The sequence below is a fragment of the Astyanax mexicanus genome, chromosome 16 (assembly GCF_023375975.1).
Source record: "Astyanax mexicanus isolate ESR-SI-001 chromosome 16, AstMex3_surface, whole genome shotgun sequence".
In the NCBI taxonomy this organism is placed as follows: Eukaryota; Metazoa; Chordata; class Actinopteri; order Characiformes; family Acestrorhamphidae; genus Astyanax; species Astyanax mexicanus.
The window spans coordinates 29,671,259-29,695,149 of record NC_064423.1 but is presented as its reverse complement, the minus strand read 5'-3'; the positions used below and the strand labels follow the sequence as shown (position 1 = coordinate 29,695,149).

The 23,891-nt window shown below is 38.5% G+C and overlaps 2 protein-coding genes across 6 annotated transcripts in view; both read right to left on the bottom strand.

The window, feature by feature from the left end:
• The window catches only part of mef2ab (myocyte enhancer factor 2ab), a 41,440-nt gene extending 38,174 nt beyond the window's left edge, over positions 1-3,266 (bottom strand). For 4 of the 5 annotated variants that reach the window (XM_007246137.4, XM_007246138.4, XM_015605016.3 and 1 more), the window contains exons 1-2: positions 3,105-3,266; positions 75-199 (exon numbers count right to left, since the gene is read on the bottom strand). The gene's annotated coding sequence lies outside the window, so the exon portion shown is untranslated. The remainder of the gene's footprint in view (positions 1-74; positions 200-3,104) is intronic. The other variant, XM_015605015.3, reaches the window with a different exon arrangement.
• A 3,208-nt stretch (positions 3,267-6,474) lies between these two features.
• On the bottom strand, positions 6,475-22,025 carry lrrc28 (leucine rich repeat containing 28). The gene is made up of 10 exons (XM_007246143.4): positions 21,908-22,025; positions 20,195-20,422; positions 19,883-19,923; positions 19,268-19,305; positions 19,019-19,156; positions 13,715-13,921; positions 11,784-11,886; positions 10,709-10,884; positions 10,266-10,428; positions 6,475-8,151 (listed from the first exon to the last, which is right to left on the bottom strand). Exons 2-10 carry the CDS (start codon positions 20,360-20,362, stop codon positions 8,082-8,084), a joined length of 1,104 nt encoding a protein of 367 aa, XP_007246205.1. The 5' UTR covers positions 20,363-20,422; positions 21,908-22,025; the 3' UTR covers positions 6,475-8,081.
• Positions 22,026-23,891: the final 1,866 nt, after the last annotated feature.

Below are 23,891 nucleotides of genomic sequence, written 5' to 3'. Positions count from 1 at the left end.
AGGGCACGTATTTTATACAAGGTGATTCCGTACAGACGAACCCAGCAGTGACAGTAAATTCAGTAAAGTCTTACCAGGCAGAGAGAGCAGAAGAGAGAGTTGTCCTTCAGATTACACTGGAAGTGCTGAGCTCCAAATCTCTTCAGGCTGGAGAGGGAAGTAGGCTAGTTAGGCTCCTTTTACTCCTCCTGAAACAAATCTTGAGGAGAATGAAGAGCGAGAGAGCGAGAGAAAGAGGGAGAGAGAGGGAGAGAGAGAGAAACCACACTTCAAGGACGTGACATTGGTCTTCTCAGATGGAGACTTGAATTACCATCCACTCTCCCCATCCACTCTCCTTGCTCTGCCATATCACCACAAGCTAGAGGAGAAATAAGGCCGCAGGGTTTTAGATATAAAGTACTGTGGCCTCAAATCAGGTCATTAAAAGTCCACAATAGCTTTCTTTAACCAATATACAACACACTGATTGAAGGGCTATACATTAATACGCTGTGTATTCATGCCTCTATTAATGCACCCTGTCCCAGAGCAGCACGGCCTATCCTGCAGTCCAGTGTAAGTAAGTGCATCAGAGCCGAGCGTAATAGTACAGTAATACACTTACATCAAATGTGCTGCCTCATGATTTACCATATGCACAGTGATGCGTGTAATTTGACAAAGCAGGCATCACTCAATCTAATCAAATAGTCCACGTCTCCAAATCTGGAGCAGACGGTGTTAGTGTGTGCCCTAATGTAATAGACCGACCACTATTAACCTCACAGAGGACCAGAAATAGCTGGAGAACGTGCGCCTGCTATTTTCAAAAGACCCCGTTCTTAAACAGTTGCTACTATTTTTAGTTACGCGTGAGCCAGATATAACCACATCATTAATGGCCCACAGAACGTGTAGAATCTCTGTCCTGTGATGAGGTTAAAGCAAGGCTTGGACTTAACTGACCAGTACTGTAGTCTGTAACCATTTCTACAGCCAAGTATTCATATCTGCGGAGAGAGAGATCAAAGGCACCTGACAGCTCATGATGAATATGCAGAAGCAGAGGGCGTCTTACATCTGCACAAAGTAATCATTCATAACAAGCTAAATTAGGGGTGGGAGATATATGGAGGAGTGGGATGTTACTATATCATGGATATCACAGTAAGTAGGTAAGAATATCTGTGGACTAAAGCATCCATTTGACATTAGTTTTTTTTTACTTAGCATTTGGGTTTACATTACATTACAATGAACTAAAACGTATTTCTGTAGGAAACTAAATATTATAGTATAGTACAATTGTGTCATATTACAGCAGGATGGATGATATGTCCACAATGTATGGAACAATATATTTCTTAGATAAAACAATATAATTTCCTATAAACAATATAAATGCCACAGAAAAACTGATAAGAATGATTGTCTACATGGATGTCTGTATCCACAAAACCTCTGAAGAATTAGTTTCCAATTCACGTAATGTGCCCTGAAAAAACGTCAGTCAGGGACAGATGTTGTAGCTTCATAATACATATTAAAACATCAGATTAGTTTTAAAATCATCTCACCGTTTTGGAAACATTTTTATCATGATATATACAGATACTGGATTATTGCTCAGAACTAATTGTAGTATTTATTATAGAAGCCCAGCATCATCTTAATTATTATGTAGACATGTACATAATAATGTGTCTAATGCCAATAACAAAAAAATGCTTTAAGTAACACATCTGAGGTAAAACATAAACATTAAATATTATGATCGAAATCTGAATTGCCCACCCCATATAAGCTCCATTTATTGCAGCTAGCTATTAAAAATTGACAATAATTGAAGTGAAAAAACTTTTTTAATTTATAGCTTTAGAAAAAATAAAGTTTCCTTTGAAAAGCATGACAAAATACATTTAGTCTATTTAATTTATGCCATTTTGAAAAAAAGTGGCTAAATTATCAATTTTGCTTTGCTTTAAATAATAAATAATAGCATAATTAATAGTTTATGGCACTTATTCTCCCTAATAGTGACTGGCTAGGTATGTCCAATCAGAAAAACTGCTAAACTAAAAAGTGGTACTGTATTCACACTGTCATTAAACTGCATTCAGAAACGCATTTGAGGTAAAATTGGTGGGCAACACAAATATTGTGACACAAAATTGTCCACAAACGACAAAAAAGAGCACTTTTGAAGTTTGACTTAAAAAGTTATAGCTTTCAAACAAAAATACGTTAGTCTATTTCATTTATGTAATTTTAGTAGTTAAATGTTCCATTTTGTTAATTCAGTTTTGGTTTCTGTCAGAAATAAACAGAAATTAATTTTGTGTTAAAATAACAGCATAATTAATCATTAATGGCACTTATTCTTCCTAATAGTGACTGAATAATTATGTCCAAACACAACAACTGCTAAATTGTATTAATTTAATGTTACTTTATTCACACTGTCAACAAACCGCTTTCAGAAACGCATCTGAGGTAAAATTGGTGGCAACACAAATATTGTGAGAGAAAATTGTAATGGCAAAATGAAAATGACAAATAAAAAGCATTTCTGGTGTTAGACTGAATAGGTGGAAAAGACCAATTTAGAGCTTCCAAACAAAAATACAGTCTATTTAATTTGTCTTTTTTTTATCCATTTTTTTTGGTTGAGACTTTTTTTCATAAAAACACAATAAATATAATTTTGTGTTAAAAATAATAGCATTAATAATAAAGAGTGGCACTAATTCTTTCTAATAGTGACTGAATAATTATGTCCAAGCACAAAAACCTAAAAAGCTAAACTAAAAGTGGATTATTGCTACTGTATTCATATACTGTATTCACACTGTCAACAAACCGCTTTCAGAAAGCAGTCTGGCCAAACCGGTGAGAACCCCTCAATTTATATCAGGTCAGCAAACACTCTAAACTGGAATTATTAATTCGGATTATTTAAGTAAAAGTATAACACTATAACGATTATAAACCCCGGAATATGACAGTTAGCGCTGGTTAAACTAGCCTGAGTAACAAACCCCGTTATCGTTATATATCTAAATGGTCCGGAGTGAAGTTAGCGCTACAGCCCGTCTCTAAAACCCCCGTCCACACTAACTTACCCTCCTCCTGAGAGAAAACCTCCCCGCTCAGACACGGAAACCGAAATACGAGGCGTAAATATCCTCTGTCCGTCTCCTCCCGCCGCGTCCTCTGCGTGTTCAGTGTAGTGCGGTGAAGTAATCCTCAGGCAGCAGCTCCAGCCCCGCGACTCCTCCCTCACAGCCGAGCTCAGTCACATTAGGGGCGGATACAGGCTGGGAGGGAGTCCCGTTAACCTGCGGGTCTCGGTCATCCTTCTGGAGGAGACACTCAGAGACACTTATACATTTTATATGACTATTCTTCTTACCTAAACATAATTTCTAATCGTAACATCATTGACACGCTCTTGGTGAGGTTAAAATGTGTGATTTATGTGGCTAAAACGCAGATAGTTCCTTATTGGAGCTTCCACAACTCTATATCACTTCAGTTTCTGAACCAGTTTCTCTGATTTTGCTATTTATAGGTAAATGTTTGAGTAAAATGAACATTGTTCTTTTATTCGATGAACTACAGACACCATTTCTCCCAAATTCCAAATAAAATTATTGTCATTTAGAGCATTTATTTGCATTAAATGAGACATGGCTGAAATAACAACAACAAAAAAAGAAAACAAGTTCATATTCATAAAGTTTTAGGAGTTCAAAAATCGATATTTGGTACTGTTTTTTAATCACAGCTTTCATGCATCTTGGCATGTTCTTCTCCACCAGTTTTACACACTGCTTTTGGATAGCTTTATGCCACTCCTGGTGAAAGAAATCAAGCAGTTCAGCTTGGTTTGATGGCTTGTGATCATCCATCTTCCTACTGAATATTCCAGAGGTTTTTAATTTGATAAAATACAAAAAATAAAAAAAATTAAGTGGTCTCTTATTTTTTTCCAGTTTGGATCTAGAGGTAACTTTCACATTACAAAATACATTGCCTGCCCCCCAAAAAAGTCGTCACCTGAATTAAACTAAGCAAATGATCTGGTGTTAATGCTGCAGTTGGTCAGGTCTAGGTTCAGCAACAGTATGTGTTTAAAAATGAGTGCAGCTGACCACCTGAATATACTGAGTATAGAGCAGGTTATTCCATCAGTCAATTTTTTTCTTCCCTGATGACACGGCCATATTCCAACAAGATGACAATGCCAGGATACATGGGGATGGAATTGCGAAAAAGTGGTTCTATACACATGGATTGGTCACCACAGAGTCTAGACCTAAACCTCATTGAGGATGAGACTCTACCATCATCAATTCAAGGTCTGGGGGTAAAATGAAAAACACAACACTGGATTGAAATAAATCTTGTGACAATGCAGAAGCTTATTATAAAGGTGGTCCAACAAAATATTAGTGTATGACGTGTTTCTTGGTGGAGACTTTTTTTTTTTGGCTGGGCAGTGTATAAACTATGATACATTCAAATATAGCTAGCTAGCTTTCCTCCCCACGTTAATAGAATACTACTTAAAACACTTACTTTCTTATATATAAAATTTTACTCTAACACAGTAACTCATTTACTAACTGACAAGTGACAAGCACATTGTGAAGTTAGAAATTGAGCCTGAATAATGGTGTAAAAAGCGATTTATATGCAGGGGCAAAATATGCCCCATATCATCCACTCTAAAGCATATTTAGACTAACAGTGAAAAATTACCGGATCTCTGAAAGCTGCAGGAGAATAGAGGTGGGTTATTCAACAAAGGTTAGTACTATTTATTATGTTTTACCACAACAAAAATCTATTACACACCAGAGTTCTCCTTTAAGTGGTTTTATTTTTGGGTAGTGTCCCTCTTGGTGAGAGATATTTTACTAATCAACATACTGTATAGCCTTAAAGCTGGCTTTACTGTGGAGTAACACACTGCCCCCAACTACTTATAATATACTTATGTTATAATCTGACACAAACAAATTAATAATCCTAGTTTAAAATCCCAGTAGAAATGAACATAGATAACGTGAACAGAGAGTCTTCAGTGAGTTTGTTCCAGTGTAATCAGATCTCTGTAAATGGCCTATTCATTTGTGGTAATATGCCATTTAGTGGTAATAACAGTCATATTAGCACCGTTTTAGGCCCGAGATCCGGAGCTCGATTGACTTCTTCCCAGTTTAACTTGGCGAAAAGCTTTCTCGGTTTTCTCTCACACTCTAGCTTATTTTCTCTCAGCAGCTTTTTTTCTACATTAAGACCATGAAAGACAAGAGGTTGGAAGAAGCTGCTGTTTTCCATCTGTAGGCCTCCTCTTACCAAAAACCTGCCTGTAGATGTCCTGCGGTATTATCTCAATTTGTGACAGCAATGATTAAAACATATTCTTAGACGATATCAGATCACCAACAAGATTACTTTTATTAATGTTTTTTTTTTCATCTATTCTTTGCTCTGATGTTCTTTTCATTAATCACCTATACCTCAAATTCAATGTATTCACACATTTTTTCCCCAACACTTTAGAGATACACACTCCTCCAGGGGGAACGAATTGTTCTGTCAGATCCATAAAACACCCACTGCGCGAGTCTCAGGCCTGAAATATGACCTTAAAATATGACTTTATTTACTGGATGACTTCAGAACAGATCCAGCTGTCAGGGCGAATTTACTGTTCCACTGCTTTTCAGGAGTGTAACTGCTCCAAACACAGGTATCTGCCCGGTTTTCCAATCTAAACCTGTTGTGGAGAGATTAGTGCTCAATTAAACCCCGAGCTAAAGTGCCAGGGGGGTTTTCCAGGGATTGTTTTCTTCTGATAAAATGTAATGTGGCTGTCTAGCAACACAATTATATATTTATTCAGCAATTATGAGTTCTATTTTTTGGCATGTGTAAGATAACTGAGAGTGGAATGAACCGACATCAAGGTTCCTAATGACAGGAAAGCTAAATGTCTTTACTTTTCCTGCTTTATATGGTATGTAGACAGCGGTAAAGTCGTAGGAAGTACATTTATGTTAGAAGGCATTGTTTTGATTGTGTCACACTGCATTTTGAGTACAAAGGACATTTAGACACATTTTCATGTTTCAGTCAGTAAGAAAACAATCACAATTTTAGTTTACTACATAATTTGGACACAGTAACTGTCCCTTACACACTTTTAAAATTTCTTGATGAATGTACCAACAGAAACTCTTAAAAATGACCTGAAACAAACTTTTAAATTGACTTCTATTGAAAGTTAAGGTTTTCTCTCTCTCCTGTAAAGTACCATTTTTTGGAGACAAATGATTTAAATTGTAATGTTTACCTGTAGTTCTTTCCTAAGGCTTCTCTGTAAGACTTCCCTCCTCTTCCTTGTGTCCCTCCAGCAAAATGTCCATTAAAGTTTACAAATTATAACAGAATAAAACATAAAAGTAACAAATTGCCCAAATATTAGAACAGTTAGAATTATTTAATGAACATTTTCATGCCTACAGAAAACTAGACATTACTTTAAAGACACAGCCTTCTGTCCACAAGCGATGACGTATATCATTCAACACAGCTCACTCTCCACAATGTTGAACACTGTCGACATCATCAGCTAGACAGATAAACTAAACAGTCACAGATTTAAACTGCACAGAAGCCTGAATGGTTAAACCACACTGGGTGCAGACATGGACCAGAAGTTCAAACACTGCAGAAATCTTCAGTCTAATCTCTATATGCTACTTTCATAGTGCAACTTATGCCCAGATAATAATTTTAACAACAATCTATAAACATAAAAACAGAAAACCTGCAATCAGCAAAATCACCTATAATAGAAGCGATTTGGCAGATTATGAATGTGTCAGTAAACATTTACTGAAAAAAATAATCTGTATTTTTGTCAAAAACTGTTTTTATAATCATAGAAACTCCAGGAAATGTTACATAAAAAGTTGCTAAAAATGTGGATCCTGGAGATTCTGGGAAACTGCATGTTTTATACTGAGATGATTAGTGTATGTATGCTGTCATATACTGAAGCCATGGAAATTTCCTGGAAAATGTGTTTTTTCCCACAATTTCTCCCTAATTTAGAGACTTTACCCACTAGAACTTTACCACAGGTGGGAACCCTGCTAAAGAACTTGGAGGATCAGAGAATGAACTGAGAACCGAGGTAAAGAGTTTTCACCATGGAGAAACTACATTTCCTTACTTGTCCTCCTTTAGAAGGTATGCAGTGCTAAAGTTTAGCCCAGTCCATTCACACTGAATGAAGTTATAAGGAGGGTTTCATCCTGGGCTGCTTTCTGAGTTAGTCAGAAAAAAGGTTATTTACATATTTCAGTGTTTAGATGCAGCACACAGAGATTAGTCTAAAAAAACATCTGGAGTATTCCTTTAAACAGTCTTTTAAACATTTAACTTACATTAAAATGACAATTTATTGTATTAATAACCTGCCTGTATGTGTGTGATCCATACGTTTTTGTTTTTTAGTCTCTTTTAGCAAACTAATATAATTTATATTTGTTTTTATATGTTTTGTTATTTTAGATTCTGTCAAGACAGATACAGATCTTCATTTTCCACTCTTTGTTATCTCCAAAACAGAGACAAATATTCTGAAGAATAAATATTTCAGTAATATTTTTCAATATTCTCTTTTTAAAAAAATCTCTTCAATATTCGAAAATACTTCTTACGTGAACATCTCTGACCTTTCTAGATGTTTGGTGATATTAAGATGAAAAATACTCTAAAGCTCCTGTTTGTTCCAGTTAAATAAAATAAAAGATTTCATCGATTTCTCTTAGTTAACATTCAGTCTGGAAGATATCTAAAAAAAAATACATCCCGTCTGATAAACGTCAGTAACTGATAAACCACTATACACTCGGGCGTCTTCAGACAGGGGCTTGGTTCATTCTTAGTCTGTAGTGGATGTTGAGTTTTCAGGTACTTCATATCAGTTCAGTGTAGATCAAGTCTATCACAATATTCTCCCAGTGGAGCAGGAGAGCACCATGCTGGCGGATCTGGGGAATGGTGGGTCCAGACACTCATCAGCTCTGCAGGTCAAACATCTGCAAGCACTGGCTGGAGCAGCAGTACGCCACGAAACTCACTGTTGTTCTGAATAAGAGAGAGAGTTAAAGTGATGTACAGACAGAGGAATTGATATCGGTAAACAAACGGAGAGAGAAAAAAAAAAGGATACATAGACTATTATATGTAATAATCTTCCCGCTGAACATGTATAAAGGAGAACACTAACTGTCAAATCCAGTCAAAAAGGTCCTGCTAGCAGAGAATTATTGAACATGGAAATCATCTGACAACTAAACATGCTTGTCACTGGATACTGGAATCGATGGACATTAGAGTCGGATCAAACAGCCAAACATGTTTGGGGGAAAAAAACAGTTGTGACTAAGACAAAGAACTTGACCTGGTAGTCATTGGACAGCTAAACACTTTTGGAAGAGAAAACCAACGGTCTAATTCAGAGTGATTGGACAATGGAGTCACTGGATTGGTAAACATACTTGGGGGAAAACACAAACTGTCCAATCTGGTAGTAAAGTTGCCATTAAGTCATTAAACATTGGATTATTTGGACAACTGAACACCTTGGGCATAAATAACTTTCTATATCAGTAGTAAAATGCCACTAATGTCAGCTGACAGCTGAACACCTTTGTAGGAGACAGCTGAACACCTTTGTAGGAGAACACTAACTGTAACCCAGAGTCATTAGACATTAAAGTAACTAGACATTTGAAGTAATTGGACACACTTAAAGAAGAACACCAACTGAACTATTCTGTTGTCACACTGTCATCTTGTCTATCCTCGCACTGAATTACGGTATTTCTCACACTATAGGGGGCACTGGATTATAAGGTGCATTAAGCGAAACTTGTAAAAATGGATACTTGAAGTGAACAAGAGTGTCGCATTTCTTTGAAGTCAAACGAGTGCTTAAGTTAATGTTTCTCTCCTGTTTTCTCTCAAAACTGTTTATTTGGGTGAGTAAAGCGCTTCCGTTTATTTACAGTAAGCTTAGAATTCCAGTATTTTGTAAGTTAGCAAGCACTCAGCCAGCCCCGGTTAGCAGCGCTAGCTAGCCCTGGTTAGCAGCGCTTAGCCAGCCACACTCTTTAAGAAATGTTTGTGTGCTTTATAGCCCAAAAAATCTGGTATATAAGGAGATGGAGGGCCATCAGAACAGAGAGATGGATGTGGATGGACGACTAGATGGCTGTAGCATCACTTGGATTCAAACCATGATGTCTTACGATGATAGAAGATAATAAGGCAAACGCTTAGACAGCAGCGCCACTCAGGAGCCCATATAAAAAATAATTAATTTACCATTTAAAGTGAACATGTTAACAGTGGTATAGTACATTTTACCTGCAACAGTACAGATTTTTAAATGACTGAAAGCATTGATTTTACACTTTTAAATGATGAACCAACACACATGCTCGCGCACACACACATATATACACAAACCATTGCTGCTGACTACGACTAAGCTACCAAACTGCACTAGACTGCTCCAGAGGTAATTGGCGGGCCGATTAAATCTCTTAATGCATGTGCAGTCCAGGCAATTAGCTGTTCTGATTGGGTTAGTGTGGGAGATGTTGATGCGGAAATGCCGGTGTCCCATTACAAATGGGCCGTGACAGGCAGCGGACTGAGCCTGGCTCAGAACAGCCAGCTCATCAGTTTAGCAACAAGGTGGGAGATAAGAGCAGATAAAGAGGGAGGAACACTGAGCATGGAGCTGGAAAATGAAGAGAGGGAGAGAGATAGATATTAACGATCTGAAGCATTCTACCAGTCTTACTCTGGAAGTAGTCTAGTCTGAACACAACTAGGAACTTTGGACACAGGACCTCTCAGTAGAACTGTTTAGTGCATTAACTGCATAAACAGAGCCATATTAGTGTTAAATCCTGTAATATTACTCTGCAGCCTCAGTCCATATACTGCTTTCACTTTAGATGCTGCTCCTATATCGCTCAGCTTGTCAACAAATGCATGTGGGCCGTTTTATTAGGGGATGCTCAAAGTATAATATGTATTTATGGCAGTGGTGTTAAAGTTAATTGCACTCCACAACTGTAGGGGAGTTAGTTTAATCAGTAAACTACTTAATTGATTATATAATGGATTAAATATAAACTAATTGTAAGTTGTAGGTTTGTAAGGTTGTAGAGTTTAAGTCTGTGTACCTTCTGTGTACTCCCGCCAGCGCAGTCTCTCTGAGGGGGAAAAGCTTGGGGTAGACAATGGTGAACATAGGCTGACTGCAGCGATGGCAGTGGCCCAGGGGACACTGCAGAAGGTCCAGTAGACTGTTTGGCAGCAGGAAAGGAGACAAGAACTTCTGAGAGTCTGAGCAGAAAATGACAAAAAAAATGAAGGACATGGGTAATGATTTGGATTAATAATATCAAGTTGAGAAAGTACACGTTTTCTGATCCACAGATTTTTTTTTATACGAACAGACACTTAGTATTTTGTTCATTTGTAAAATTGTAGACCTGCTAATAAAATGTAATAATAAGAGAAAAACAGAACAATATGCAGGCCCTTCCGATGGCACTTTAAATAGTAAAAAAAGTATTAATGCAGATTCTTTAGATAGTCAGAAGAAGGCTAATGGCAGGGTCACCTTTCCTGGGCTGAATGTGGGCTGCATGCAGTGTCCTCATGGCCATCTCCTCCAGGGTCAACACCCGGTCAGAATCTGAACCGATAAACTTCACCTCTGAAGGCAGAGGAACACTTAGATCTCCGAGGGCCAGGGACAGCTGTTTCTCATCAGACACCTGCGATGACAGACCACACCTGTACACACATACACACACATACACATACACACACATACAAAATTAAGTTGATTACAAGAAACTTTTACCAGAGAAATTATTTATAAAGTCTAATCCGATAAACTATGTGAACAAAAGGCTTTCCATCAGGTTTTTTTTTTAGAATTGCAGGGAAGATTTGATTGCAAATGCATCAGTGAGGTTGAAATGTTGAAGTATCACCATCCACCTCATCCCCAACTCTTCCCAAAAATATTGGAAGATCACCATCATTCCAGATAAGAAAAGAGTCCCATCCCCTTAATGTTCAGTGCTGGTGGGTTTATACCCCTCTAACCCACATCTGGAATTAGGCATGATACCAATATGTTTAAATTGATCTTTTCCAGGGAGTCCTAATCTATTGGCAATAGTTTTCTATAGGGATAGGACACAGGAATTTTATAAGATTTTATTTGGAATTATTTTTCCAAATGTTTGTGGACACTTTCACTGCATGGTATCTACACCATATCTACACTTCTCAAATCAACTCTTTTGTGCTTTTCTGTCTTTTCCATATAATAATATAATTACAACATTATTGTAATCAAAACAAATTTTTATGTAATGTAACAACACGTAACAGCGTTTTGATGAATACTCAAGACACTGAATTGGAATATACATTTTTAAAATAAATATTTTAAATAAAAACATTAATAAAATATAAAAACTTGAAAATAAATGTATATACAAAAATTACAGAGGTCATGTCCACACATTGTATGATAAGTCGATTTATCATCATAACAGGCCTACCGATACCATGTACCAGAAGCGAGGAGAGTGGAGTAGTGTAGATACCATGCAATTGAAAAGCACCAATAATAAACTAGTAATAAACCCAATTACACTGTGGTTACTCAGGCTACTCACCCACTGCAGCCAATAACTTTGTTATACAGGTAAGACGGCAGGCCCTTGAGGTGGACGTTGTTGTCCACAAAAACAAACTGCAGCTCCATGGACCGCCCCAGATCTGCCAGCGAGACACAATCAGTCACTCTGAAGCTCAATAACGGCAAATTAAGGCATAAGCAAAATCAGTGAGATCATAAAACACATTTTTATTTTAATTTATCACATCTTTAAAGACGCACAGTAAACTTATTCATGATGGAGCCTGAAATCAAAGCGCTCAGCTGACTGAGGGAGATACACTGTCCTTGAGGTAAACTTGAGTTAGATGCTATCATGGCTGCTTTAGAGATTGGAAGCCTTTGAAGCTGTGAATAGTAGAGCAGTGTGAGAGAGAGAGAGAGAGAGAGAGAGAGAGAGAGAGATTGAGGAAGCAGTGTGAACACCATTATGAGTAGCATTCCAGGCTCATTATCACCCACTATGCCCCTGGGGCTCCACACAGCGGGCAGCCTACCACAGCACCTGCAGCTCCATGTGACCCTCTCACTACCTCAAGCTCAACTAACAGCCACAAGCCCTGAGCTCGGCCGGGGGGAGGGAGGGTGGCTGCTGCCGGAGACGCTGCACACAGCGCAGGGATGAGGAAGGGACTGGAGCTGATGAGAGCAAGGTGGAAAGCATCATGACAAAGACGGTAAAAGGTGAAGAGCTGGGGGCTGCAGAATGGCACCTGGTTTAATAAGGGGGGTTCTGACAGTAATGTAAAAAAAAAGTCATTTAGTCATTTCCAATTTCATCATTCTACTATTCTCCTATTCTACATGTATTAGCTAGGACTATCACATGACTCTACCAACAGTGGTGAAGTGTGGAGGCTGCCACATGTCCTCTGGGTCATGTTTTTTTTTTCAACTACTGCTAATGCTACATCATTGGACAGATAAAAAAAGCTTGGAGGAGAACACTAACTTTCAGTTCAGTTAATGCAAGAAAAAACTTGCGTTGGCTAGCACTGCACCAAGGTCTGGGAGAGGTCACTCTCTGGATGGCTGTGGATTAAACCAGTAACTTCTTTATGATGGGAGTTCCGTTTTACATGCATTATTATATGGAATTAATTCTGTAACCGCTCTGCATGATGCATGATTTTGGAAAAATTTTACATTGCAAATGTACTTTTTTCATTTATATATATATATATATATATCGCAATATAAAACAATGCAGGGCCCAAAACGTCACCAGCCCCGTCCCCACCTGCTGTCTTGTGTCCAGACCGATCAAGAGCTCCCCCTCCCGCTCATGCTTCTCGCGCAGGCAGCTGCAGCCTGTCACTTGCACAGACACAGAGACAACGCTGTGTATCTACTTCTTTTGTCATGAATCAAAACATTGCAACATGACGTGTTTAATTTAATAGCCTTAAGTAACACTGCACGTCCTGCGATGCTTAAACGATATATTGTGCAGCCCTATCTCTTTACACCATTTGTGTGATGAATGGACCAATAGAAATGCTCCAAAGGTACTTATAAGCCCAGTAGCTTGGAGTACCCAATTACACAACTCTACAAATGTTGGAAGGGTGAAGGCTAGGATGTGCTTCAAAAGCTCAACATGCTTGGAGGAGAACACTAACTGCCAGTTCTGTTACTTCATTGCACTGATAGATAGGGTACAAGAAGGGCCATCCTCCCTACCCAAACAGAGCAAAGCCAATCACACTCTTTGTGACATGGATGTGGCATCACTCGATATATAATCAGCAATGTCGTGATCAGCGGACCAAAAGCTTAGACAACTGCACCAACTACAATAGGCCGGTGCGTCCATGCAGTGATTACTGGCTTTGAGTTCCTGAGTTTTGGGGATGGAGCTGAAACCGGCAGTAAAGTCCATGTCCCAGGGAAGGTTGTCCACTGGAGCAGAGAGAAGATGGGACTCACCCAGGGGCAGCGAGGTCAGGCAGTTGGCAGCCATGGAGAGCTCGTTGAGGTCAGGCAGCAGGCAGAGCTGCCGGGGGATGCAGTGCAGCCGGTTGCGGTCAGCAGTCAAGCACTGCAGAGACAGGCACTGGGCGAGTCGCTCAGGAAGAGTCCTCAAGAGGTTCATGGACACATCCAGAGTCTCAAGCTCCTTCAAATCACCCAGTTCTAACACACAACACAACACACACACAAACAAATGAACAGACACAGTTACATATGCTGTCTTACTCTGATTTTCAGTAGTGGAAATAGATCGAAGCATTATGGTGGGGTGATTCAAATGTATCAGAAATGGAATTGATTATAACTATATGTAATGTAAATATTTAATGAGATATTGTTTCATTCATTTTATGCCAAAAATAAGTTAAAGCCTACAAAAAAAACATATTTATGTTTGTTTATCCATATTTGTTAAAGCAATAAAATTAAAAATGAAAAAAAGAGAAATATTAGATGCACTGTATTTAATTGTCTTCATGGACTACACTGTCTGTAACTACTATAATTTGCTGCCCTCTGCTGGAAACAAGTAATCACACACACACACACACACACACACTTTTTTGTAGTATCACTAGGAATATCTGTTTGATATCAAAATATGAGATTAGTTTCAACGCATTTTTTGGCGGCAGTAGTGTTACAAATGCAGTCTAATTAAACAAATGCTAATATTTTGTCGAACAAGTTCAACATCACCTAAAAATATCAATATCAAATATTAAACTTCAAATAATAACTAGAAAAGGCAAAGTTCGTGAACGAACTTTAAGTTGGCTTGTCAAATAGTTACTAAGTTGTGTAGTGTGGTGTGGAGTGTGTGGGGTGTGGAGTGGGTTGTGGAGTGTGTTTGGTGTGGTGTGTTTGGAATGTGGGGTGGAGTGTGGTGTATGTGTGGTGGAGTGTGGGGTGAGTTGTGTGTATTAGGTGTGGAGTGTGTGTGTTGTGGAGTGTGTGTGGTGTGGTGTGTAGAGAGTGTGGTGTGGTGTGGAGTGTGTGTGGTGTGGTGTGTAGAGTGTGGTGTGTGAAGTGTGTGTGGAGTGCATGGGGTGTGAAGTGTGTGTGGTATGTGTGTGTGGTGTGGGGTATGTGAGCTGTGGAGTGTGTGTGTGGTTTAAAGTGTGTGTGGTGTGGGGTTTGTTTGGTGTGGAGTGTGTGTGGTGTGGGGTATGTGTGGTTTGAAGTGTGTGTGGTGTGGGGTTTGTGTGGTGTGGAGTGTGTGTGGTGTGGGGTATGTGTGGTTTGAAATGTGCGTGGTGTGGGGTATGTGTGCTGTGGAGTGTGTGTGGTGTGTGAAGTGTGTGTGGTATGTGTGTGGTGGAGTGTGTGTGGTGTGGGGTATGTGAGCTGTGGAGTGTGTGTGTGGTTTAAAGTGTGTGTGGTGTGGGGTATGAAGTGTGTGTGGGGTGGAGTGTGTGTGGTGTGGGCTATGTGAGCTGTGGAGTTTGTGTGGTTTAAAGTGTGTGTGGTGTGGGGTTTGTGTGGTGTGGAGTGTGTGTGGTGTGCGGTATGTGTGGTTTGAAGTGTGTGTGGTGTGGGGTATGTGTGGTTTGAAGTGTGTGTGGTGTGGGGTTTGTGTGGTTTGAAGTGTGTGTGGTGTGGGGTATGTGTGGTTTGAAGCGTGTGTGGTGTGGGGTATGTGTGGTTTGAAGTGTGTGTGGTGTTGGGTTTGTGTGGTGTGGAGTGTGTGTGGTGTGGGGTATGTGTGGTTTGAAGTGTGTGTGGTGTGGGGTATGTGTGCTGTGGAGTGTGTGTGGTGTGGGGTGTGAAGTGTGTGTGGTATGTGTGTGGTGGAGTGTGTGTGGTGTGGGGTATGTGAGCTGTGGAGTGTGTGTGTGGTTTAAAGTGTGTGTGGTGTGGGGTATGAAGTGTGTGTGGGGTGGAGTGTGTGTGGTGTGGGCTATGTGAGCTGTGGAGTTTGTGTGGTTTAAAGTGTGTGTGGTGTGGGGTTTGTGTGGTGTGGAGTGTGTGTGGTGTGGGGTATGTGTGGTTTGAAGTGTGTGTGGTGTGGGGTATGTGTGGTTTGAAGTGCGTGTGGTGTGGGGTTTGTGTGGTTTGAAGTGTGTGTGGTGTGGGGTTTGTGTGGTGTGGAGTGTGTGGTGTGGGGTATGTGTGGTTTGAAGTGTGTGTGGTGTGGGGTATGTGTGGTTTGAAGTGTGTGTGGTTTGGGGTATGTGTGGTTTGAAGTGTGTGTGTGTGGGGTTTGTCTGGTGTGGAGTGTGTGTGGTGTGGGGTATGTGTGGTTTGAAGTGTGTGTGGTGTGGGGTATGTGTGCTGTGGAGTGTGTGTGGTGTGGGGTGTGAAGTGTGTGTGGTATGTTTGGGGTGGAGTGTGTGTGGTGTGGGGTATGTGAGCTGTGGAGTTTGTGTGTGGTTTAAAGTGTGTGGTGTGGGGTATGAAGTGTGTGTGGGGTGGAGTGTGTGTGGTGTGGGCTATATGAGCTGTGGAGTGTGTGTGGTTTAAAGTGTGTGTGGTGTGGGGTTTGTGTGGTGTGGAGTGTGTGTGTGGTGTGGGTTATGTGTGGTTTGAAGCGTGTGTGGTGTGGGGTATGTGTGGTTTGAAGTGTTTGTGGTGTGGAGTGCGTGGGGTGTGGAGTGCGTGGGGTGTGTAGAGTGTGTGGTGTGGTGTGGGTTATGTGTGGTTTGAAGCGTGTGTGGTGTGGGGTATGTGTGGTTTGAAGTGTTTGTGGTGTGGAGTGCGTGGGGTGTGGAGTGTGTGGGGTGTGTAGAGTGTGTGGTGTGGTGTTGGTTGTGTGTGGGGTGGGGTGTGGAGTATGTGTGGTGTGGAATGTGTGTAGTGTGTGGTGTGGAGTGTGTGTAGTGTGGGCTGTGGACTGTGTGTGGTGTGGGGTGTGTGTGGTGTGTAGAGTGTGTGTGGTGTGGGCTGTGGAGTGGGGTGTGAAGTGTGGAGTGTGTGGTGTGGAGTGTGTGTGATGTGGAGTGTATGTAGTGTGGGGAGTGGACTGTGTGTTGTGTGGGGTGTGTAGAGTGTGTGGTGTGTGTGTGGGGTTTGGTGTGTGTGGTGTGGGGTATGTGTGGTGTGGGGTATGTGTGGTGTGGAGTGTGTGGGGTGTGTAGAGTGTGTGGTATGTGGAGTTTGTGTGGTGTGTGGTGTGTGTAGTGTGGTATTGGTTCTGGTGTGGGTTGTGTTCAGCAGTATCTTCTACATACAGATACAGTACTGAGGAGCAGGGCAGAGAGGGGGGCCGTGCGCAGGATCGGCTGGTGTGTGTGAGATGGCCAACATTCCGCCCATTCATTCCTATGGGGAAAGTTCGTACGATAATTTTACGAAAACCGTAAATCGTATCGGTGAGATCAGCATATCGTCTGAAACGTCTCTGCAAGTTCTGTATGTCTTGTGAATTTCGTGGTTCTAGCTTGAAAATTGTGACTTTTACAGCAGTTTGAAAAAAGTGTGAATGGAAGTCTATGGGGAAAAAAGTGACTTTGACGGAACCGTGCTAGAACCCTGGTTCTCCGATCGCTTAGAAAAGCACAAGCACACTCCACGGCTATGGGTTCTACCATCCTGTGAAGTTTGGTGGTTCTAGCTCGAAAACTGTAGGAGGAGTAGCGTTGAGAAATTTTAGCGTAGAATAATAATAATAATAATAATAATAATAAGAAGAAGAATAAGAAGAACAGTAAGTTGGCTTTGACAAGCCAACTTAATAATAATAAAAAAAAAATAATAATAATAATGAAACAAAGCTTTTTATAAATCTACAGCTCCACCAACTACAATGAAAGCCAAACAGAGCTAATGGAGCAAGCCTCTCAATGTATCTCCAAGAATACAGCAGAATAACTTCAATGTTTAAAGTTTACCAAAAAAACTCAAGAGGACCCTCCTGGATTTCAGAACAAAGTGTTATGAAAAAGAAAATCTTTAAAGTGGAGCATTTTGGCCAACATGAGCCTTGTTATGATGACTAATTCTGTACATTATTTTAGAAAATAAGATCCACACATCGACTGTGAAGCATGGTGGTGGTGGTGGTTGTGTGATGTTTCAGGTATGTTTGCTGCATCAGGACCTGAATGCTAGTATAAATCAGTTCTGCAGGCCAGGATTCATCCACAGTGTTGGGAGAGAAGAAAAAAAGAGGGAAGTCTCTTTTCACACAGAAGGACCAGATGTTAAACTTTGAGTTTGTTTAGGAAAAGACGAATTCAGGAGCTCAGACAGATGGCAAACTTAAAAATACATTACATTGCTTAGCATTTTATAACTGCTTATACCACATTTTTTTTATTGTCCTATTGACATATTAACCTCAACATACGTTTTGGAGTGTAGTTTAATATAATCTCAGTGTGTGTAAGGTATTCTTAAATCTATCCAACAGAAATGACTAATATTTAATGTGATGCCACGTTCTGGCTCAGTAGTGCAGGTAAAGAGGATTTTCTGGCTGAACATTCTGAACAATCTCCTCTGGCAGAGAAAAAGAGCGATCTGCGCTCTCTGGGCTCCTGCCTGACGTACCAGACTTAATTTATTACTGCAGATTTTTACTCACTGTAGCTAAATTTGGAAAGCAGAGGAGGAGAAGGAACACTAAGCTTTTGCCAGAAACGCAGGAGGCAGATTTACCAGTAGTGCCAGAGCCTCGTCACCCAGAAACACACTTCTGCCAGGGGAGCAGCATGTGCTCTTACAGTCATCTTGCCCGAGTAAAACAGGGATATTGTCAAAGAATGAGTTCCAATGGAGGTCATAGTACTTCTGGCCTTTGGCGTTTTTTTCCGTTCCAAAAAAGTAAAATAAAAAAGACATTTATTTATATTTATCTTATTTATCTTAATATGGCAAAAAAACAGAGTAACAGAGAATCCACCATTTTTTTGTTTTTATTGCCAGGAATAAAACATTTAAAAGTGAATTATAGTTATTTTCTTTCTTAAAAACAAAACAAAAAATAAAACATTCTGATGCCATTTGTAATTTGTTATTATAGATTTAGCTGGGACTGGATGGAGACCTGGTGAAGAAATTCTCAATCTAAAATTGTTTTCAGCATAATCTTTAAATGTTTCTACTAACGACTACCGATTAACGACTAGCAAACTGATCTAGTCAGACCGATGTTTTGCCCAATAAATGGGTCAGCATGGGGAGTGATAGCAATTAAAGTATATTGAATTCTTGCTTTACTACATGAATTAAAAAAAAAAATTATAATAAATAAAGCTTAATGTTCAATGCCCAAAACAGACAAACTAATACACCTTTCCATTAAGCATTATTACAAACCTTGTGGAAGGAATTTCAGCTGGTTGTTGGCCAGACGCAGATGCCGTAATGACCTTAGCCGGCCGATCTCAGGACAGATCACTTGCAGCGCATTGTCACTCAGATCCAGAGACTGTAGTTTAACCAGGTTCCCAATAGCTGGGAGTTTAAACAGAGCACATTATGAGTAAAATATCTAAACATTAAAAAAATAATAATAATAATCAGAATTAGGGGAAAAATAAAAACACGGCTTCACAGAGAAATTACCTTGTGGAATGATGGCAATGTTGTTCGAGTGCAGATACCTACACAAGGAAAATAAAAATATGAGACATTATGTGACATACATACATACATACATATACATATATATACAAATATTGTAACTGCTGAATAGCAATAAGTCATTTGTTGTGGATCTACTTTTTGGCTGAAGGTATTGTCAGTATTAAAGTTTTTTTGACTGATTTACTTTCTTATTTTGTATTTATTGTCATATAACATCAATTGAACATTCAAGATTGTTTGTTAATGCAAATGTATATTTATTATGCTGTGATGTTATTCACAATAACAAATCCCCTTGTGTTAAATTGCTTAAATAAAACACAATAGAGACAAATACTCAAAAAGCAGTGTTGTAGGGGGTTTGGTATTATTATTACTTTTTAATACTATAGTAGCAGAACAAGAGAGACGTAACAGAGGGTGAATGCAAAGATGTCTAAAATTGTTTCTGATGTGCGGGACATATATGAAAAAAATAATTGGTCATTCATTTAAAACACTTATTTGCAATCAGTTTTGTTACATTTAGTTAATAAACAATAACGGTGTACAAAAAAAAAAGAATAGAAAGAAGTAAATGAATTAAATACTCACAACTCTATCAGATTAGGGAGTTTCTGTGCAAGATTTTCAGGCTAAAACAAAAAGGACAGAATTATAAAACTGAGATAAAACCGATAATACTGTACGTCCAAATGTTTTGGACACCCCTTCTAATAAATGCATTCAGCTACTTTTAAATGTCACCCACTGCGGAACTGACATGCAAATGCACACACATAGCTTGTCGGCTTCCTTAAAATAATTACTGCCAACATAATAAATATGTACAGCCCCCCCCAAACACTGAGCTGTAGAGCAGAGGAATTGTGTTCTCCAGTCATCCAGTACACTAATTGTTCTTACCAGTGTTGTGAGGGAGTTCCTCTTCATGTAGAGCCGTTCCAGGAACTGTAAACCTTCATCCTTTAGGAGCTCCACAGGAAAGATGTTCAGGTTCCTATAGTTTAGGAAAAGGTTCTTGTGCCGCTCTTGCTTGGCTGTAAATATTGTTTCATGAAGTTCTGACGCCATGATGAGAGGGGCCTGTCCAGGCTGGAGGGCAGTCTCTCTCAGTCCCAGGATGAGCAGACCCTAAACAGAGATTATATGTAGGATATAATATGTAAGATTACGTTCTTAAATTGTCTCATGTCTGCTATATTTATTGTAGTGTTTTTAGTTCTGTGTTGCACAATTTGTTGTCTTTATTGTATTGTTACTCCATGTTGCACCATGGTTTCAGGGGAGACATAAATTCATTGCACTGTACCTATTCTATACCTGTAGAGGGAATGAGAATAAAATCCTCTTGACTTGACAGAGTATAAAATGCAGGTGACAGTATGTATTTCCTAAACTTTAAAAGGGTATATTTGCTTTATACTATTCCATTATCATTATGTCAGTGACAGTTAAATGGTCTTTAAATCACAATACTATTGTTTATTGCAGTAATTTATAGGACTATATATCAGTCACAAAAAATATTAAATGCAAATTTGAAAGGTCTAACTGTGTACAAGTCTGAATTACATAGTCAAACCAATCGGTCTGGAGCTGGAACAGTGCTGCCGTCTCAAAAATCAATGAAATGTTTTACATAGTAACATTCTGACAGAAAATTAGCCATAGAAAACAAGGGATAATAACCAAAACACAACAAAATGACCATATATGGCAATTCCAGGAATAGAAAGTAAAAAACTACCCAGGATTTGGTTAAATTAGCTATAGAACATATTAGAATAATAACCATGAAAAGCCAAAACGACCATATATAGGTATAATTTCATTTTAATAAAGTATAAATATACACAGTAACTGGATAGTAACTATAAAAGATAAAGGAATAATAACCAAAACAAGACAAAATGACCATATACGGCAATTATAGATAAAGAAAGTAAAATTCTACACAGATTTTGGGTAAATTAGCTATAGAAGATAAATGAATAACCAAAACACTACAAAATGATCAAATATGGCAATTCCAGGTCCAGAAAGTAAAAATTTACCCAGAATTTGGTTAAAATATTTATCGAATATGTTGGAATAATAACCAAAACACCAAAATGACCAGGTATGGCAATTCCAGGTCCAGAAATAAAAATCCACCCCAGAATTTCGTTCCACTTGCTTAAGAGTCCCTCCATCAGCTAAACCGCGACAAGGCAGTTGGAAGGAAACCCTGGAGTGGATTTTTACCTTCTGGGCCTGGACTTAGCCTTCACCACTGATGATAAACAGTTATGAATGTGAGCTAAATGCTAGCTGCTCACTGACTGCAGCACTTCATAAGACTTAAAGCAGCTCATAAAACTAAAGCTACTCTCTCTCAGTCTTAAATAAACAGCTTATTAAAGCGGGTTTAACACAACCAGTCCAGAATAACAGCAGGTTCTCCAGGGATGGTTCTTCACCACGGTTCTCCCTAAGCTAGCTAACCTCACCTAGCTAACTCCACCAGGACAGTAGCTCCAGCTCTCTGAAACAGGCTGGTGAAGGAGTGAAAGAGTGAAACAGTAATGGTGAAGGTGTAAGAAGGGTGAGGAAGAGTGTATCTGAAGCTGGACTCACATCTCCGCGCTGTTTCTGGGCTCTGCACTGGATGAAGCTCCTGTTTTTACCCTGCAGCTCCTTCAACAGCTGCCTTCCGACTGCACACACAACGTCACGTCCTGCGGCCAAACCAGTTAAAAGTTTGGACAATCAATATTTTTATGTATTTTATTATTTTTCCTACATTGTGAATGAATAGCGAACTCATCCAGACTATAAAGGAATAAATAAGAAATCATTTAGCTAGAACACTTAAAAGTGTTAAACAAAAATACTCATTTTGGTGTGCTTTTACCCGGTCCCGATGAGAGCCAGTTTCATCATAACGTTTTTGATGGTCTTGCAACAGCACTTGAGGACACTTTCAAAGTTCTTGAGTGATCTTCATTTTCCAGTTTCCAAATTTTCCAAAATATGGATTAGAACATAACTCAAACAGTGCTATTCAACTGTCAGCTAAGCAAGAGATGCTGCTTTGAAGACTCTAAAATATATAACATATTCTGATTTCTGACACCTTTTTTACTAACTTTCTTACATTTTTACTAATTCCATATGTATTTCTTTATAGTGTAAAAAATGTTTTATATATATATATATATATATATATATATATATATATATATATATATATATATATATATATATATATATATATATATACATACATACATATATAATCCCTGTTAGCTTTAAAATGGTAATTAGCACATTCTAAAATTGTCATTTTCTACAGCATTTTAGTTTTTTTCCCCCTCTAAGTAATTGCTTACTTGTTTACTACCATTCATTCACATAAAAGAGTTTCAAAGTTAAGCCTTGTTACAGGATCTGATCTATTTGATAGGGGTAACAGTTTCTGAATCAGGGATTAAGCCTAGGTTTTCCATTCTTTTCAATATGAAAAGATGAACCACTTAAAAATTATGAGTTTCTTAGATTTTTACCAAATTGAAAACCTCTGGAATGTAAAGTTATCCCAAAGCAGTGTGTAAGATTGATGAAGGAGAACATGCCAAGATGCATGAAAACTGTGATTAAAAACCAGGGTTATTCCACTAAATATTGATTTCTGAACTCTTAAAACTTTATGAATATGAACTTGTTTTCCTTGCATTATTTGAGATCTGAAAGCGCTGCATTTCTTTTTGTTGTTATTTCAGACATTTTTTATTTACTGCAAATAAATGCTCTAAATGACAATATTTTCATTTGGAATTTGGGAGAAATGTCTGTAGTTTATAGAATAAAACAAAAATGTTAATTTTACTCAAACATATACCTATAAATAGCAAAATATGGTGGTCTTAATTTTTTTTCAGAGCTGTATATAAATGAGTGTCTATGGTATATATATATATATATATATATATATATATATATATATATATATATATATATATATATATATATATATATATATATATATATATATATTTTTCTCATTTCACTTCTAAAACGTAGACTATTTTGTGCAGATGCATCACATTCAATTCAGATTAAAAAAATACATACAGGTTGTAATGTAGTAAAATAGGGAAATAATAGGGTGAATACTTTTGCAAGGCACTGTACTTAGTTAAATCCAGGTGGCGTCTGTTTTTTTTTTGGCCATGCAGAGTATTTATGGTAGTCAGGTAACGCATACTTTTCCCGTCATTATGATAGCAAAGACACACTGACACTCCTAAATCAAAGTTGACGCCTCGCCTGCAAATTAAATAGGATAAAATAGGACCCAAAGAAGCACTAGCTTAATGGTTCTTTAGGATGATTGAAAACTTACTGCATGTGTTTTTTTCAAGATTCACAAATGAGACACAACTAATTCCTATTTATTACTGTACATATTCCTTCTTCCTAAGAGTATAGGGATATCATAGTAGTCAAATATTTGGATACACCTATAACGCCAATGTTTTACAATAATCACAAAGGTATCAGAACTATACAGTACCAAACATGGCATTAATACAAACATTTGTTTATGTGCCTTCTTCTA

Bases quoted from the DNA above. Each gene is read 5' to 3' on its own strand.
- lrrc28 (XM_007246143.4), bottom strand. From the start codon at position 20,362: ATGGCGTCAGAACTTCATGAAACAATATTTACAGCCAAGCAAGAGCGG. The intron at 19,306-19,882 runs GTGAGTATTTAA...TTCCTTGTGTAG, and splicing joins CTCCCTAATCTGATAGAGTT to GTATCTGCACTCGAACAACA. The intron at 19,157-19,267 runs GTAATTTCTCTG...TTAAACTCCCAG, and splicing joins CATTGCCATCATTCCACAAG to CTATTGGGAACCTGGTTAAA.